The sequence below is a fragment of the Gambusia affinis genome, linkage group LG22 (assembly GCF_019740435.1).
Source record: "Gambusia affinis linkage group LG22, SWU_Gaff_1.0, whole genome shotgun sequence".
In the NCBI taxonomy this organism is placed as follows: domain Eukaryota; kingdom Metazoa; phylum Chordata; class Actinopteri; order Cyprinodontiformes; family Poeciliidae; genus Gambusia; species Gambusia affinis.
Window position 1 is genome coordinate 5,303,174 of NC_057889.1, and position 15,589 is coordinate 5,318,762.

A 15,589-nucleotide genomic window follows, 5' to 3' on the forward strand; every position below is an offset into this window, starting at 1 on the left:
AAACCAGAATGCAAAAAAGTGGTGAAGTCGATAGAACGGCAGAGAAACGGGTCGTGTAAAACTCTTTCATAATCCTTCTCCATTACTTTTACAAACTTTTGTGCAACTGTTTTAGACAAATAAAGACAAAGGAATAAGATGCAATCAAATTTTATTTAAGGATTTATTTCCAAAAAATTTCTTGAGCAAGGATTTAAGAAAGTAGTCACACCTGATCCAAAGGTTTCATTGGACCAACAGCACAAGATGAATATCATAAATCTCAATTTATAACACTAAATAAAGCCATGGGACAGTTATCAAGCACATTTTTGGTCCTGAGAATCATTATAAGTACATTTTACACCACTTAAGGCTTCACAAGAAATACATTCTCCATTTGTTCATTACAAGTTCCCGCAAAAAAAAGAAGCAGTTTTTCTAAAAAGTTTTTTTTCTTTTTTTTTTGGAGAAAATTCATTCGTGACATTTTTAAAAAGCTGTTTTTGTTGTAATGAGTCAGAAGAGCAGTACTGAAATGCACTCTTAACTTTCATTGTGGTCAAAGTTGGTATAAAAAGTCGCTGTGCTTTGAACGCCGTGTTTGAAAGTCCACAGGAGGTAGGAGAAGCGGCGCATGTAAACAGTAAGCAGAACCGCCGTTTGGTTGAAGCAACGCTGGGATTTATACAACAGATGACGCACAGGATTTTTCCGATCTGACGGGAAAACAGCTGCCTTTAGAGAACAAGAAGTCAGAACTATAAACAAGTTTTCTTAGCATTGAAATGCTCAAGAAAGGCATCTGGTTGGGATTTACAAACTTTATCCAAAAAAAGGCAGCAAAAGATGACGTAACCTAAAAAAAAAAAGATATATTACATTCTTGGTTTGTGCATTTTTAATGTTAAATCTGTAGGATGTATTCCTGAATTATAGTAAAAGATGTTTCTGTACTCAGCAGGATCAGATCGTAACAATCAAGACAGTGTAGGAGTCTGAGAGCAGAAAGTTAATTTTCCAAATTGAAACATGCATCTTTTGAGATTTTAGAAACTTTATAGCTGAAGGGATAAAATGTGCAACAAAAGAAATATAGAAATATTTGACCGAAGAACCGAAAACACTCCAGAGCTGCTGTAGAGCTTAAACAATTTGGCACACTGAAGTGAAATAATACAGAAATGCCAGCAAAATGTGATTGAATTTTAGTTTAACGGACCTGCAAATGGAAAAGAAAGAGATAAACTTGGACAGATGTGCCGCAGGGACGCAGCTTTCTCAGAGGTTTCAATCGGACCCTCGGCTCATTAAAGGGTCGTTAAATTCAAAATTTGGCTTCATTCCTTCAGCAGGACGACGTCCACGTTGTCATGGACGCCCTGAAGGAGCAGCTCGCCCTGGAAGTCGATGATCTTCTGCTTCTTGGCCGCCTTCAGCGTCCCCACCAACGCCTCGAAGATGTTGGCGCAGCGGTCGTCGCTAAATAAGACGCCAAACTTCACACTGGTCTGACCTTTGTCGTCTGGAAGAAAGTTGGTACAAAAGATTTTACAGGTAAACGTGATGGAATATTGAAAAATACAGTGAATAACCAAAGTGTTTTAAGCTTTTTTCATCCTGCCTCTTGTTATAAACACAAACATTTATGTATTTCAATGGGATTTTATGCAATAGATCATCACAAAATGGAAAGCAGCAATCAGAGAATTGGAGCTTTTTGGCTTACAATCAAAACTTCCTGTTTAGTGGAAAACCAAGATTCCGTATTGCCCTGAACACAACATAAACATGGCAAAACATAGCGGTGGCAGCAGCATGTTGTGGGAATTTGAATGAAGCTAAATAAAGAACAAAGGGTAAAAATGTGTCAGAGGTAAAAGACTTGAGAATGAGGCAGAAAAAAACCTAATATAGCAAAACAATGGCCTGTATTAAAGCTTATTCATGTTTTAAAATGGCCTAATCAAAGTCAAGACATGAATTAAATTAGAAATCTTTGTCATGACGTGAGAATTGGTGTTTACAGAAACAATTCTGCTAAAAATAATAGTAGGAGTTATTGTTTATCTTTTATTGTGATAAATTTCTTTAAAAAATGTTGATTTATTGTTGTCACTATAAATTCAAATTAATGTTTAAAACCCCACAAAACTATCCATATTGCTGTGATTATTTTTATTTTTTACTATTTTTCTCCACTGTTTGTTCAATGAAAGTATGAATAAATATCAATGACGTTTGCAGTCACAGCAATACAGTTACGTAAAAAAGAAGTAATTATGATTATTACTTTTGTTTTTATCAAAATATTGTGATAAAATTTTAATTCATATAGTTCACCTCTGTAGGGTAAAATTAGCTGACTAAATGTGCTGGAGTTCTGCCATGGTTGCTAGGTAACAAGCTGGAATTAGCTGGGGTTGCTAGGTAACAATGCAACTTAACAATAGGGAGGTTTTTGAAACGGCTCATTTAAAGCATTAACTTATTACTAAAAACGGGTAAGTGTTGATTTGATTTTTTTTTTACTCTAAAAATGGGGGATGAATACAAATGCTTGATACACTTCTTATGCTTTATAAGTACAGGTTTTTGTGTTAATCTCTCACACAAAACCGTAATAAAATACAATTACATTTGTGCTTCTAATATGACAAAATGCGAAAAAATATGCGTTAACACCAAATAACTGACTGACTGGGTCAGTAAGTCGATCAGACAATCTTATCTCATTATGTTTGCCAAGTCTAGGAATGGTTGAGTGTCACATGATTATATTATTTAACTTAGTGTTTGATGTAGCAAACAACTTCCAGACGGAAGACATCAACATCCTGCCATGCCAGGAATCCCAGTCTAGACTCACTTTTGCAGCCAAGTCGCTGAATTTCCTCCACAAGCAAATTTATTTCATGAGACACATTCATTGTTGCTGAAGGGGGAAAAAACACACAAAAAGGAAACAGATTAGTGAAAAAAACCATATGAATATATTTGATTAGATGTTTATAGGTGTGGATATGAGGCATGAAACGCCCAGATCAGCGCGACCCTGAACTGACTGCAGAGCTGAGATCAACGTTAACAAGCTGCAACTTGAACTAACCAGGGCGGACTGTCACTAATGCGGAAATACAGGATTAGCACCCACAGCTAGCCAACACAAGACACAAATTAATATTTTTGCTCTTTAATAATCAAAGGTAAAGGTTAATTTTAAGGCGCGGCCTCATTTCCACAACCTGGTCCATTTTTTCCGTGGCTTCCGGGTGCAAAACACGGATTTCTCCGCTCAATAACTCAGACAAATGGTCTGCCGGTGCGGATAGTTTTTTTTTTTCTTTTCTGTCAGCTGAACTGATTTTATGTCAGATACGAAACATTTTAAAATGTTTACACATAACAACCCCTAAATATGACAGTAGTAAAAGGAGTTTTACCTTTTTAGGTGTTGTACGTTTTCTTGTAAGGAGATGATGTAGGACTTTCTGAAGAGTCGGCACCCGGTAAGAATGCCGTTGCGTTCAGCGGGTGCTCGGAATTTCTGCTTCTTGAAATCAAATACAAAAAATGTGGTTTGTTTTTTTACATTTTTTTTCTGTTTGTTTATCTGAGAAAATCAAGAAGAAATGCAACAAATTGGAATACATTTGCTGACCGAAGCGCTATAAAGAACCTCGTAATGCTGACTTGCGTAAATTTAGCTACTCTTCACTGAAAAGTGTCAAAATGAACCTTTTTAATGGTTTGTTTCCATTCCGGACCGAATGTAACATGAAAGCATCACGATAACGGGCCGTAAGGATGGGAATTCCGGCTCATTTTAAGGATCCAAATCATTTTATTCAGATCTTCCGTGTGCGAAACATCAGTTTTACATTGGAGTGCTACGCTGCCCTAAAAAGGCAGACTTTAATATTTATTGAACAGACTGGTCAATCTGAACAGTCAGAATTAGAAGGATTCGGACGGGAAAATTCACAGTAAGTAAAGAGCTAGCATATTTGGCCGGCTCGGTCACAGCAGACACATCACCACTCATCTGACTTCGTTGTGACACAGGATGTAATAATTTCACGATCTCTGGTTCATAATGGGTTAAAAGTTGGTTAAGTCTCATATTTATGCATTTGTCAACAAGAAACATTATTTTTATTTAGAAAATTATATTAATGTAATATTTCACGCTCAAAATGTGGTTTAATTTAATTCATTATTTCACAATTGCCCTTTTGCATTTTGCGTTATTGTTTGTTCACCATACCAGAATTGCTACATCAAAAAGTTAAACACGTTAGGGTATGGGGAAAACCTTAATAACCACAACGTTAACAAGGATCTAAGTCAAATTATTAATATTTTGTGGAGAATCCTGGGTTATTTTTGCATCATTGATGCATCCGACATCTTTCTGAAATAATTTGATAAAAACAGACAAAAATCCAGCATAATATTTATTTTCCATAATAATTCTAAAGTTAGGAGGAAAGCTACACTTTTTATTCTGAAATTACTCATCCGGGTTCCTGCAGGCCAAACAGGAGCCCAGTGACGTTTGGAAACGTCAAGTTAAAGAGTAAAATGCATAAAGCCAGGGCTCATACCGGAAGTGGGCCCATTTTCCTTTCAAAACAAAAGCTCTTTTTCATTAATTTTTATATATTTTGTTTAATTTGTTAGATTTACTCAGATTTGTTTAATGTTACCAGAAGAACACAATGAAAGAAAGGAACTACCAGGGCCGGCCCAAAGATGTATGGGGCCCAAAGAAGAATTTGATTTTTGAGACCAGTTAAAACTCACCACCACATTTATTAATTATTCAAACATTTGTATTATTCACCAAATCATGCTTTATTTGTAACAGCTGATCCAACATTAGCACTTTAAGAACTTTTTATGTGAATATTTAAAGCATAATGGTGTATTAGGGTTGCAGGACAAGTCTGTTTCTATTTCTGTCTATTCTAATTAGTTATTTATGATTAATCTGGGGCTGCACAGTGGCGCAGTTGGTAGAGCTGTTGCCTTGCAGCAAGAAAGTCCTGGGTTCGATTCCCGGCCCTGGGTCTTTCTGTGTGTGTTGTGTGTTGCCCTGCGACAGACTGGCGACCTGTCCAGGGTTAACCCCGGGATGCAGCTGGAGAGGAACCAGCAACCCTCCCGACCCCATTAGGGACAAAGGGTGTTCAGAAAATGGATGGATGGATGGATGGATGATTCATCTGGATTATTAATTTGGTATGGCCATGTTCATTCATTGTACTTACATGGAAATTTGTCATTTACTTGTCAAGATGTATTTGGTAAACAGCATGAAATATTACAGACACAATTTCTACAGAAGCTGAAAAAATAACATTACTCAAAGTAGATTACAACTGTTTTGTTTGCATGACCATAACTATTTGTAGCTTTCTAAAGTTTTATGTAAATAAAACATAATAGCTTATTAGGGCCATGGTACACAGAAAAAAGTCGAGTAAATTTCTACCAAAAAAATTTTAGATGTTATGAAATTAATCTCTGAAATTTTATGGAAAAACTTGAAAATTTCTGAGTTTGAAAAGTCAAAACATTTGCTGGAAAAAATCTGAAGTTTTGAGACTAATCTTAGAAATCTGTGTGGGGGAAAAAATGTGGTAATTTTTAGGTTTGAAAAGTTTAATAATTACTAGAGAAAATGCTGAAAATTTGAGATTAATTTCAGAAATCGTAGTTTTTCTTAATTTCTGAATTTGAGAAGTTGCACATTTTTGACTTGAAATTTTCTAGAAAATTTTTGTTTTTGTCTAGCAAAGTTACAACTTTTGAAACTCAGACATTTCCACGTTTTCGTCTAGAAAATTTGCGATTTTTAAAAATTTACTCCTTTTTTATATCTACAATATTGCCATTGTAATAAAGAGCAATAATATGCAAAGCGGCCATTATTTTGAAGGGTAAACCGGAAGAGGCGCTCTACCTCCTGGATGGCTTGACAATGACGGCAGGAATGGCGGCTATGATTACTAGAGGAAGGAGCCCCAAGACCCTGAAACTTTACTTCTAACGGCCCAGCGGAGGAGTCTGCCTCGGGCCAGGATCGGAACCACCATCCTGTCGCAGATCCGGGGGAGAAGAAGTCTTGTACCGCGAGATCAACGCGGCTGTTGCACCACATTGAGGAGGTGGACGCACTTTGCTAGTTTAGCCGTCTGTTCGAGCCGCTGACTTTGATTCAAGGTAGCCGTGTTAGCGGTTGGCCACTTTGGCTTGGCTGCCCAACAAGTTACCTAACTGTGTGAAAGCTATCCTCGGCTGGGTAACCGTGCAGGGGTCAGCGTTGTTTACCAGGATACAATATTAGGGACGTTCGCGGAGCACAGTTTTACTGCTAACCTCACCGTTAGCCGACTTGGGATCCTGAAGTCTCATCCGTTTTCGGATTCTGCTCCAACCATTGGCTAAGGGGGCTAATCAACGGCCAGCTAGTCCGCTTTCCTGCTTCACTCGGTACGACGATGGAAAGCTTAACGCTGAGTGATGTCGAGCAGAAATACTACTCGGAGCTTTTCGTCTACTGCGACACGGACAACACCAAAAAAGTGGCTTCTAATGGGAGAGTTCTTGACCTTTTCCGGGCGGCCCAGCTCCCAAGTGAAGTTGTCCTGCAGGTAAGCTAACAACAACCAGGTAGCAGTTTGATTAAACTCCCAATCATTTCATACGCCGCACAAATATACACAAATATGTATTGAATATGTTGCCTGTCAGAGTGATGACCTGAGGTTAGCCAGGCAGGTTAGCAAAGCTGCGCAGCGAGAGACACACCTTCCTCCGGCTAAAGTTAGCCAAACTACACGGCTATAAATTAACTTCTCAGCTTCAGACCAACAAAATAAAACCTACACAGACCCGCGAACCTCAGTAATGCTACATGAAGTCAACCAACATGGCTGGTAATTAAAATTCAAATGGATAAAATGGAAACACAAGCAGCTTTAATAACCTTTACATTTTATTAGTATCCATAGACGATCAAAATAAAAGAAATTAAGGCCCCAAGCTGAACTTTAGTATGGGCCCCTTTTCCAGTAAAAGCCCATTTCCCACCATTATAAGTTGAACAGAATCACTCAACTGCAAACAAGGAGCAGAAATAAGTAACAGCTCTTATTATAAACATATGTGTTAAAAAAATATATAACTATTTTATGTAGTATTGTAAGCAGCTACTGTATTTGGGAGTTTGTAAATACTTTCAAATTTGAACTACATTTACTATAGAAAATAAAGTGTATTAAATATCCCTTAAATTTATTGCTAATTTTCATTTATACATACTTGTTTTGTGGATTAACATCTTTTTTTCACACGTATGGTATAATAATCTGATACAAGCTGGTTAAAAAGTCAGGCATTTATAACTGTGGTTTTCTGTAGTTTAATATGAGTGATGCCCCTTTGGTAGCCACAGCATGACTCTATTTTTAACACCTGGAAATATTTCCAAACTAGCAAATTTATCTCTTTTAAAGGTGAGAAAAGTGTAGCAACCTTTGTTATTTTTATACCGTAAGAGGTTTGTGAAGAAGAATTGAACAGCTTTGAAGTTGTAACTTGATACAAGTAACCAGTTAATTCCTAATTTTTAGCAACCATTACTAAAGTTGTTATTTGATTCCTTGTTATTAACCTAATCTTGCCAAAATAAGTGTTATACAGTATAAAATAATCTGTTAAGGTTTTCGTCCTTTGTAAGATGTAATGTTCCCATCAGGCTTTGAGCTGACTGCTCAGTGTTTCCTCCCTTTTCCTTCCACTGATATCTGCCTCCCTGTTGTCAGGGTTGAGCTGACATGCTGAACACAGGCTTTATGTCACCGTGTGCACTTCTTAATGTAACTGCAACAGCCAGCTACAAGCTTAAGGAGTCTTCACTGCTGATCAACCCTCAAATATATTTTTGTTTTATGATCTAGTTGTGAAATTGTATGTATTTTGCTTAAAGGTGGCATTAATAAATCTTGATCAAGGGATACAACTATTGGGAAAATTAACTAGAACCAGTTCTGTTTTAAGTTGGTGTTATTCTTATCATTCTTACTAAAAACAATCTCATTGACTAGAGTAATGCATTCCTTTCTTTTAAAACATGTTTGGACATTTAGAGAGGAACCAATTATATCAGTATTGAATTTAAGTCACACAAAAACAATGTTTCTATTCATAATATGCATCAATATTCATTTTAACATTTTAGGATTTTATCAAATATTTCCTGTCCATGTGCATTGATTGTTTTAAGTTTTTTTAAAAGAAGTAATAATGGTGTTGGATGATTTGTTTGAGGCATATAAATGGATATTTTGGAAATGTTATTTCTGATGGACTCCAATATAACAAAGAACATTCAGTAGATTTTTGCTTTTATTTGTTATAGCCATTTAAAGAAATCCTTTAATCCTCAGTCTAATCTCTCAAATTAAAACATCCTTTATGTTTCACTAAGACTTCATTCATTTTAACATCTTAATATTTTGTTTTTAATTGTTTCCCTTTGGGCATGGCATTTAATATACATAATTTTTGTGGTTTTAATTTTGAAAAACCAAACAAAGTTGGTGTTGCAACGCTCTTTGGCAACAACTGGTTGGCTCTGCAGCCTCCTCCACCCTGTCTGTTTCTGTGCAAATAATGTTGAATTTCTGACCGCAGGTATTTCTTTAGGAGCTCCTCAGGTTTCCTTTAACTTAGTTGTGCTGCCTGATGATTTGCCAAGCGCAGGTGCAAACACGGAGCATTGAGAGAGCATCTTCAGCTCCTGATTTCTGTTAACTCTGAGTCCTGAGCTGCAGCGAACCGTTCTGGTGTGACTCGGCGTCGCTCAGCAGGCCAGTCTATGCCGTTTGTGAGTCAGCATCCTTCTCAAGGTCAACAAGGGGAGGCTGTGTGGTGGAAGAATTGCAATCCCTCTCTAGTTCGAAAATCCACACTGGGCGCAGTGTTGGTGCTGCAGTGTCATGTTGTAACAGGCTGAGGAAAGTGGCTGGTGCTTTATATGCTCATACACACACACACACACACACACACACACACACACACACACACACAGACTTAGATTAGGTCCTTTGTCAGCAGGAGAGGGATCAGTCAGCTGTGGCAGTTCCCAGTCCTGAAGGACTCCCACTTGAAGACTTGTTCAAACGTTACAAAGCTGAACTCTCCTGATATCAGGCGGCTACAGTTTGCTTTTCTGGTTGTGTGTATCCACGTTGTTTCTGGTGAACGACATTTCAAGCGTTTTTCAGATTTCTCCTTATCTGCGCACCCTGAAGGACTTTCAGATCAACAAAGTTTGGACACGATAACCAATTTTACTGGACAATAAATTGTCCCAAAAGTTATTGCGATAAACGATGATGTTGTTGTTGTTTTGAAACCAGTTTGAAGTCATACAATGGTAACAGCATATTGTGGTTGCTTTAATTTATCTTGCGATTCATTGATTCATTGCTTATTGCAACAGGCCTAATCTAGTTTATAACATCTGATCATCTTCTAGCGAGAACGCTAACAAATAAGAGAGTCGCTGTTCGACAAAAAAATCAAACAAAGTGCGATACAGTTTGGACAGTCATTGTTTTTGGGTAGAAACAGAAGTTGAATCATCCAAGGTGTGGATTCTGAGAGGGAAGTCCAGCTGAATACAGTGTTGACTGTTCCTTATCTCTGTGTGTGTGTGTGTGTGTGTGTGTGTGTGTGTGTGTGTGTGTGTGTGTGTGTGTGTGTGTGTGTGTGTGTTCAGATCACAGAGCTGTGTGGAGCCACTCGGCTGGGTCACTTCGGACGGAGCCAGTTCTACATTGCTTTGAAGCTCATCGCCATTGCCCAGTCTGGGCTGCCCCTCAGGGTGGAGAGCCTCAATTCGGGTGAGTCCAAACCTGAATATTGTCATGTCAGTGCGGCGCCTTTTATTAAAGCCTCTATTGTTTGCATATGGAGCAGAAATACAGGAAACAACGATGTTTACTTTGAACTTAAACTGCTTGTGAAAAATAAAATCTCCCAGTTTGTAAGAAGAGTTTGTCTTGGTTTGTTTTGAAACAACTGGTAACATTTAAACTCAGAGTTTTATAGAAAACGGTTGTAATTTTCTTCAAAAAAAGAGAAAGTTGATCATCAAACATGATGACTGGGAATTTGTTTATAGAAACATCATAATTCATTTTATTTATGATTTCGGTTATAAATGGTTTTTATTTCTGTTTGTTTATTTTGTTCGTGTTTGTTTTGGATATTTGAAATATCTTCCAGTTCTACTGTGAACTGTTCTTTGCAAAATTAAAGTTATACCATTATAACTTGAAAATGGTCTCAAAACAATTATAATTTATTGCTATAATTATTGTCCAGCAAAATGTGTTATTGTTACAGGTAGAGCTGCAATTAAGTGGTTTTAGTTATCAATTATTCTATCAATTATTCTGACAACTTTGGAAAAAACATATTTAAACATTTTGCACATTTTTCATTTAAGCCTTTTTATATACAATATTGGAAATATATTAAGAGAGGAAAATAAACAATTCAATTCCTTTTTTAAATAAGATATTGAACATTTTATTGCCTAAAAAGCAGCAACACAGTATTCCTTTAGTTCATGCCTGATCATTTGTAGCAAAGGTTGCATCTGAAACTACAATATTTCTAACATGTGAAAAGCTCAGCAGATCTGGTGATTTTTTTTTTTTTTTTTAATTAATAGTTGAATATCAGAAGGTGCTTAGGAGATTTTTTTAATAGTAATTTTAACTGGGTGAAGCTAAAGCAATGACATTTGAGGAGCTTTTGGTGGATCATATTTACAGACAAAATGTTTTTTTTAATCTTAAATGCAAAATGTTTATAATTTATTTACAGTTTTAGCTTAATTTTTCTGAATCTGTTCTGAATCTCCTCTCAAGTGTTTCCCCCAGAAAACTTGCTAAGTCCGTCGGTTGTCATTCATTCAGCGGCCTGTTGTGTTTTTCAGTTAAAAATGTTTAAAGTTGACATGAAATTTGAAAATAGTACTTGATAATTATCTGTTATTGGAATATTAGCACCTGAGCACCACCTATAAAGTCTTAAAAAATGTAAACATTTTATAACGAGTTAAATAAATAAGCATTGCTTAGCCTGGTGGAGGTACAAGCCTGGTGGCCCGCCAGGCTTATAATACACTGGGGGAAACTCTGACTGTATCATTCCTGTTTGCCATTATGCACTACTTTATCCTGCTCTGTTGCATAAATCTGATTAAAATATATAAAACGTAGCTGTAGCATATATGAACGTCTATGCAACATGCCTTCCTGTTTGGTTAAAGCACCCAAAGTTTTTACTCTTACTCTAAGTTGCATGTTGGGCCCTGAAATGTTGCAACATGCTGCGATGATTTCATAATTTGAATATTTGGGGAAGCGAAGCGACCACTTCCTTTTGCTATAAAAGGACACATTGTAGCTCATGAAGGTAATTAACTTTGTGGACGTTTTGAAGTTAAGATTCCTGATTCAGTGGATACTGAAGAGGGGAGTTCTGGTTAAAAAAGTTACTTTTATTCCTCAATAATTAAATGTTTGGCATTTCAAAAAAACAGAGCAGAAGCCTGGATGCATCCAGCCTCTCCAACTGTTTCAGCTGATTTATTTTTTGAGTTTTACAGAAAATACGTCTTTAGACATTTCTTCATATCATAAACTAAGATGCATATATTTTTAACTAGAGGCAACAGAATGCATCATGGATATATATATATATATATATTTCTAAATTAAATTTGGCTTTTCAAGAGCGGAAAGAGACATGATTTGATTTGCACATGTACAGTAGGAGATCTGCTGGATTTATTCAATTTACTGCTAAACTCAGATCATCAGAATCGTTGTCCAGCCTGATAATGGAGCAGAAATTTAAGCCTTAATTTAATCTCTTACAATAAGAGATTAAATATCAGGAGACTACAGCCATTTCTGAAAATCGTGTTGATAATATAGATTATGTTCAGTCTCACACCTATAATATCCAAATAGGTATCGGTAATATGAACTCAGGTTGTTTTATTAATGCAACTTTTCTACTTTCTTAATGTTGATCTAATAAAGTCAATCCAGCCGTTAAGATTCAATCTTTTTTTTCTAGAGAAAAACCTCCCAACCAGATTCTTCAAATGAAATAATTTGTCACGATTAACCCACATTTTTCTGACTCTATACTTTCATTACAATTAAACAACGTCACCTACCTCTTTCAGTTGGAGTGAAATCTGTTGCAGTTTAAACGCCAAGCGAACTGCAAATCATTCCAAAATCAGGAAGTGGAATATAGAGCAGGGCATTCTGGGTAAATACAACCAAAACAAACTTCTGGTGAGTCGTTGTCTTTTACTACATATAAGAAAAACCTTACAACTGCTCATCGCTGATGCTACTCCATTTTAGTTGCGCTCATTTCTTCTTCAAAGGTTTTCATGTTTCCTTCCGTAGCTTTCAGTACAGCGCCCCCACAGGCGAGGAGGGGAAGCGGTTTTTCAAAAGATTTTGGTTTGTTTGACTCAATGCAGTGAGAAAGCGAACAGCACCAACTGAAAAATGAGTCAGATGTTGTAATTATGATCTCCAATCGAGCCGATGTAGCTCAATTTTTGAGAATTCTAAGATTTTAAGGTCAATTTGTTTAATATTTGTCACTTTATCATTCAAAGGTTTACTATTTTTGATTCGTTTCACGTGTTTCTGGTCACTTTTAACACGTTTATGGTTCGCCAGGTTCTTCTTCTCCTGTTTTATTGCCGTTTCTATTTAAAGACTTTAACACTTAAGATGTAACTCTGAACACTTCCGAGCAAATATTAGCTTCCATATTTTACTGTAATTTTAAAATTTTGCACAAATAAGCCGAGCTGTGCAGAACAGATTAGTGCGTTTTATTTTGAGGAAGCAAAAATCTCCACACTGCTTCCATTTTATGACTTTCCCTCATTTTACAAGCTGTAATATTGTCAGCTGATGCCTACAACTGTGTGACTCAGCTCAAAGTGTAGACCGACTACTTATGGACACATTTTCAGCGCCTATGGAAAGAGATTTGATTCTTACTTATTGTGTTAAGACACCTGGATTTGGTTTGATTAAATTAATTTTTTCCTTTACTTCTGCAGTCAAAGATCTGCCGCTGCCCAGGTTCGTGGTGGGGAAGAATGAGGCAGAAGCAAGACACGCTGCCCTGTACCAGGATGCAGACAGCCAAGGCTTATACCCGGCGCCCGGAACTGCTTTAATACCCAGACCGCCGGGCCGGGGTCACCAGAACAAGAAAGGCCCCCCTTCCTCCACTTCACTTCCTGCCCACGAGGTCATCCAGCCCCTGGCGCCTAGCATAGAAGCTCAGGTTGGTAACAAGGCAGCAAATACTCTTATTTCTCAAGTTGTTTGCCAACAAAACCACTCGGATAGTAAATCTGGATGACTTTTACGAGTGTGTTCTTCGTTTTGAAGAGTGATATACAACATCTCAAGCCTGCAGGCGCTACAGATAAGCTTCTGAAGTATTAATACTTTATTTTCCTGTGGGTGTTTGATGGTTTGTCGATCAAATTGCTTTTTCAGTATTTGGACTTTCCAATCAGCCAAGTAGATCTTTTGCACGTCTGTTATCTCTGCGCGTTTTGAAATGCTCATTCACTGGTTGCTTTAACATCCTACATGTGAAATGAAGCAGATAATTCACTTTTGAATTCACTTTGAATGCCGTAAACGGGAGCTATTATGCAAATTTCACATTTTGCATGTTTTTGTACTTTAATTTCACTGCAAAAGCACAAAATCTTACCAAGTAGTTTTGGTCTAATTTCTAGTGCAAATATCTTAGTACACGTAAGACAAGACAAGCTAACTTAAAAGTAACTTCTCAGCAAGATATGGAGGTTTGTTTTAAGTAAATAATTCCTTAATATTGATGGAAAAAGTGTTTGTTCTATTAGCAGATAACTGAACTAATAACGTGTGAAAAATGTCTAAGTGAAATAATCTGCTAGTGGAACTGGTACTTTGTCATCAATATTAAGAAATTATTTACCTAAAACAAGCTTCTATAGCTCTAGCTTAGACAAAAAAAATATAAAAAACACTTGAGTTTAGTTTTTTTGTTTTCTGCAGTGATGGATTTCTGCTGCTTCTAAAAACATCCAAAGTGTTTTTTTTTTTTGTTTTTTGTTTTTAAAAAAGGCATGTTTTTTGGTATCTGGAAAACGAGCCGTTTAAAAAAAAAAACCTCCAGAATGTAACGTCACAAATCAGCAGGCGCTGCCCCGTTACCTAGCAACCCCAGAAGAGCTCCAGCTCATTGCCTAGCAACCCAGGTGGGATTCCAGCAGAAGCACTGGAAGAGTGTTTGCTCTGTCAGACTAACACAAAAGAGTTAAGTTAGTTCAACCGACTTCTCTTTTTTCAATCTGAAGTGATTTGAAGTAGTTGGGTTAATTTGTTAATTTTAATCTTAGTTAAACATAAAGTCAGATAAATTATCTGCTTCAGATAATTATATCTGTTTTGCTTCCAGTTAACATAGTACAATTATGTAGAACCTGTTGGAATAAAAATAATTATGTTAAGTCAATGATTATTTTTCTTTGAGTCTGCCCTGTACAATGGCTGCTGGAAAAAACTAGTGTTTTGTTGTTGGCTTACCACCCACAAACCACTTGCTGCATTCTTCTTGTTTGTGCAGGAGGCTCCTCTTCTGCTTTTCAAGGATGTACGATTGTTTTATTGTGCATTTTTTTGCAGCCATTTGTAAATGTTTATTTTTGGGGGCGTGGTCAGCAGCAGTTTATTTAGATTTAAAGTGACAGAAGCCCTAAAACAGTTCAAAACTAAAATCTAAGTATCTAAGATTGATTATTATTTAGCCCTATCCTAACATGTTCAAAAAGCACAATAGGTCACCTTTAGCCTCCTTCAATGTGTGATATAGTGGCTTAGATCACTTCAAATGGTGTATTTTACTAGAGAATGCATAGATTTGTATCGTTTTGTCAGCTAAAGATGTGTGCGATTTGCTTCCATATGATTCCCAGCCCGAACCGACGTCCCCGGTCATCTCCCCGCACCAGTCTCCCCCCACGTCCCCTCACTCTTGGAGAAAGCACAAACGGCAACACAGCGGAGGGAACGCAGACAGGCAACAAGTGGTGGCTGCAACCGGAGCTGTGTGGACGCAGTTCAGAGAACCACAAACAGGTGACGGCCGCAGAAGTCCCTCTACAGCCGCGTGTGTTAGTCAGGGTGTCGGAGGGCTTTTTTTTTTTCTTTCTTTTTTTTTTTTTGAATGTCTTTTCCTGTGGTTCCTTCCTGCCAGGGCCAGTGACCGGTGATGGCATGTGGTCGTCTCACTCGCCCCCTCCCCCTCTTCCCCCAAGCCAGGAAAGCTGGGTCAGTTTCACAGCAGACACCCCGCCCTCCAGCACGCTCCCAGCAATGCACCCGTCATCAGTCCAGGTAGGGCAGCGGCACAAAACACGCCACTCATCTGACTACTTTTTAAACACAACAGACCGAGCCGTCACTTTACATGATGTCAG

The 15,589-nt window shown here is 37.4% G+C and overlaps 2 protein-coding genes across 4 annotated transcripts in view; one reads left to right on the top strand and one right to left on the bottom strand.

The window, feature by feature from the left end:
* Nucleotides 1-134: 134 nt before the first annotated feature.
* Nucleotides 135-6,503, bottom strand: abracl (ABRA C-terminal like). Its single transcript, XM_044105723.1, has 4 exons — nucleotides 6,369-6,503; nucleotides 3,423-3,532; nucleotides 2,849-2,914; nucleotides 135-1,504 (listed from the first exon to the last, which is right to left on the bottom strand). The coding sequence occupies exons 3-4, from the start codon at nucleotides 2,907-2,909 to the stop codon at nucleotides 1,320-1,322; spliced, it is 246 nt and encodes an 81-aa protein (XP_043961658.1). The 5' UTR covers nucleotides 2,910-2,914; nucleotides 3,423-3,532; nucleotides 6,369-6,503; the 3' UTR covers nucleotides 135-1,319.
* reps1 (RALBP1 associated Eps domain containing 1) overlaps nucleotides 6,486-15,589 on the top strand; it is a 23,706-nt gene continuing 14,602 nt past the window's right edge. For all 3 annotated transcript variants that reach the window (XM_044105720.1, XM_044105721.1, XM_044105722.1), the window contains exons 1-5: nucleotides 6,486-6,638; nucleotides 9,773-9,896; nucleotides 13,169-13,398; nucleotides 15,086-15,248; nucleotides 15,367-15,506. In XM_044105720.1, coding sequence (XP_043961655.1) covers nucleotides 6,486-6,638; nucleotides 9,773-9,896; nucleotides 13,169-13,398; nucleotides 15,086-15,248; nucleotides 15,367-15,506 — 810 coding nt within the window. The remainder of the gene's footprint in view (nucleotides 6,639-9,772; nucleotides 9,897-13,168; nucleotides 13,399-15,085; nucleotides 15,249-15,366; nucleotides 15,507-15,589) is intronic.

Excerpts from the sequence above, each read along its gene's own strand:
- abracl (XM_044105723.1), bottom strand. The coding sequence starts at position 2,909 with ATGAATGTGTCTCATGAAATAAATTTGCTTGTGGAGGAAATTCAGCGA. Across the intron at positions 1,505-2,848 it reads TCAGCGACTTGGCTGCAAAA|ACGACAAAGGTCAGACCAGT; the intron begins GTGAGTCTAGAC and ends ACTTTCTTCCAG.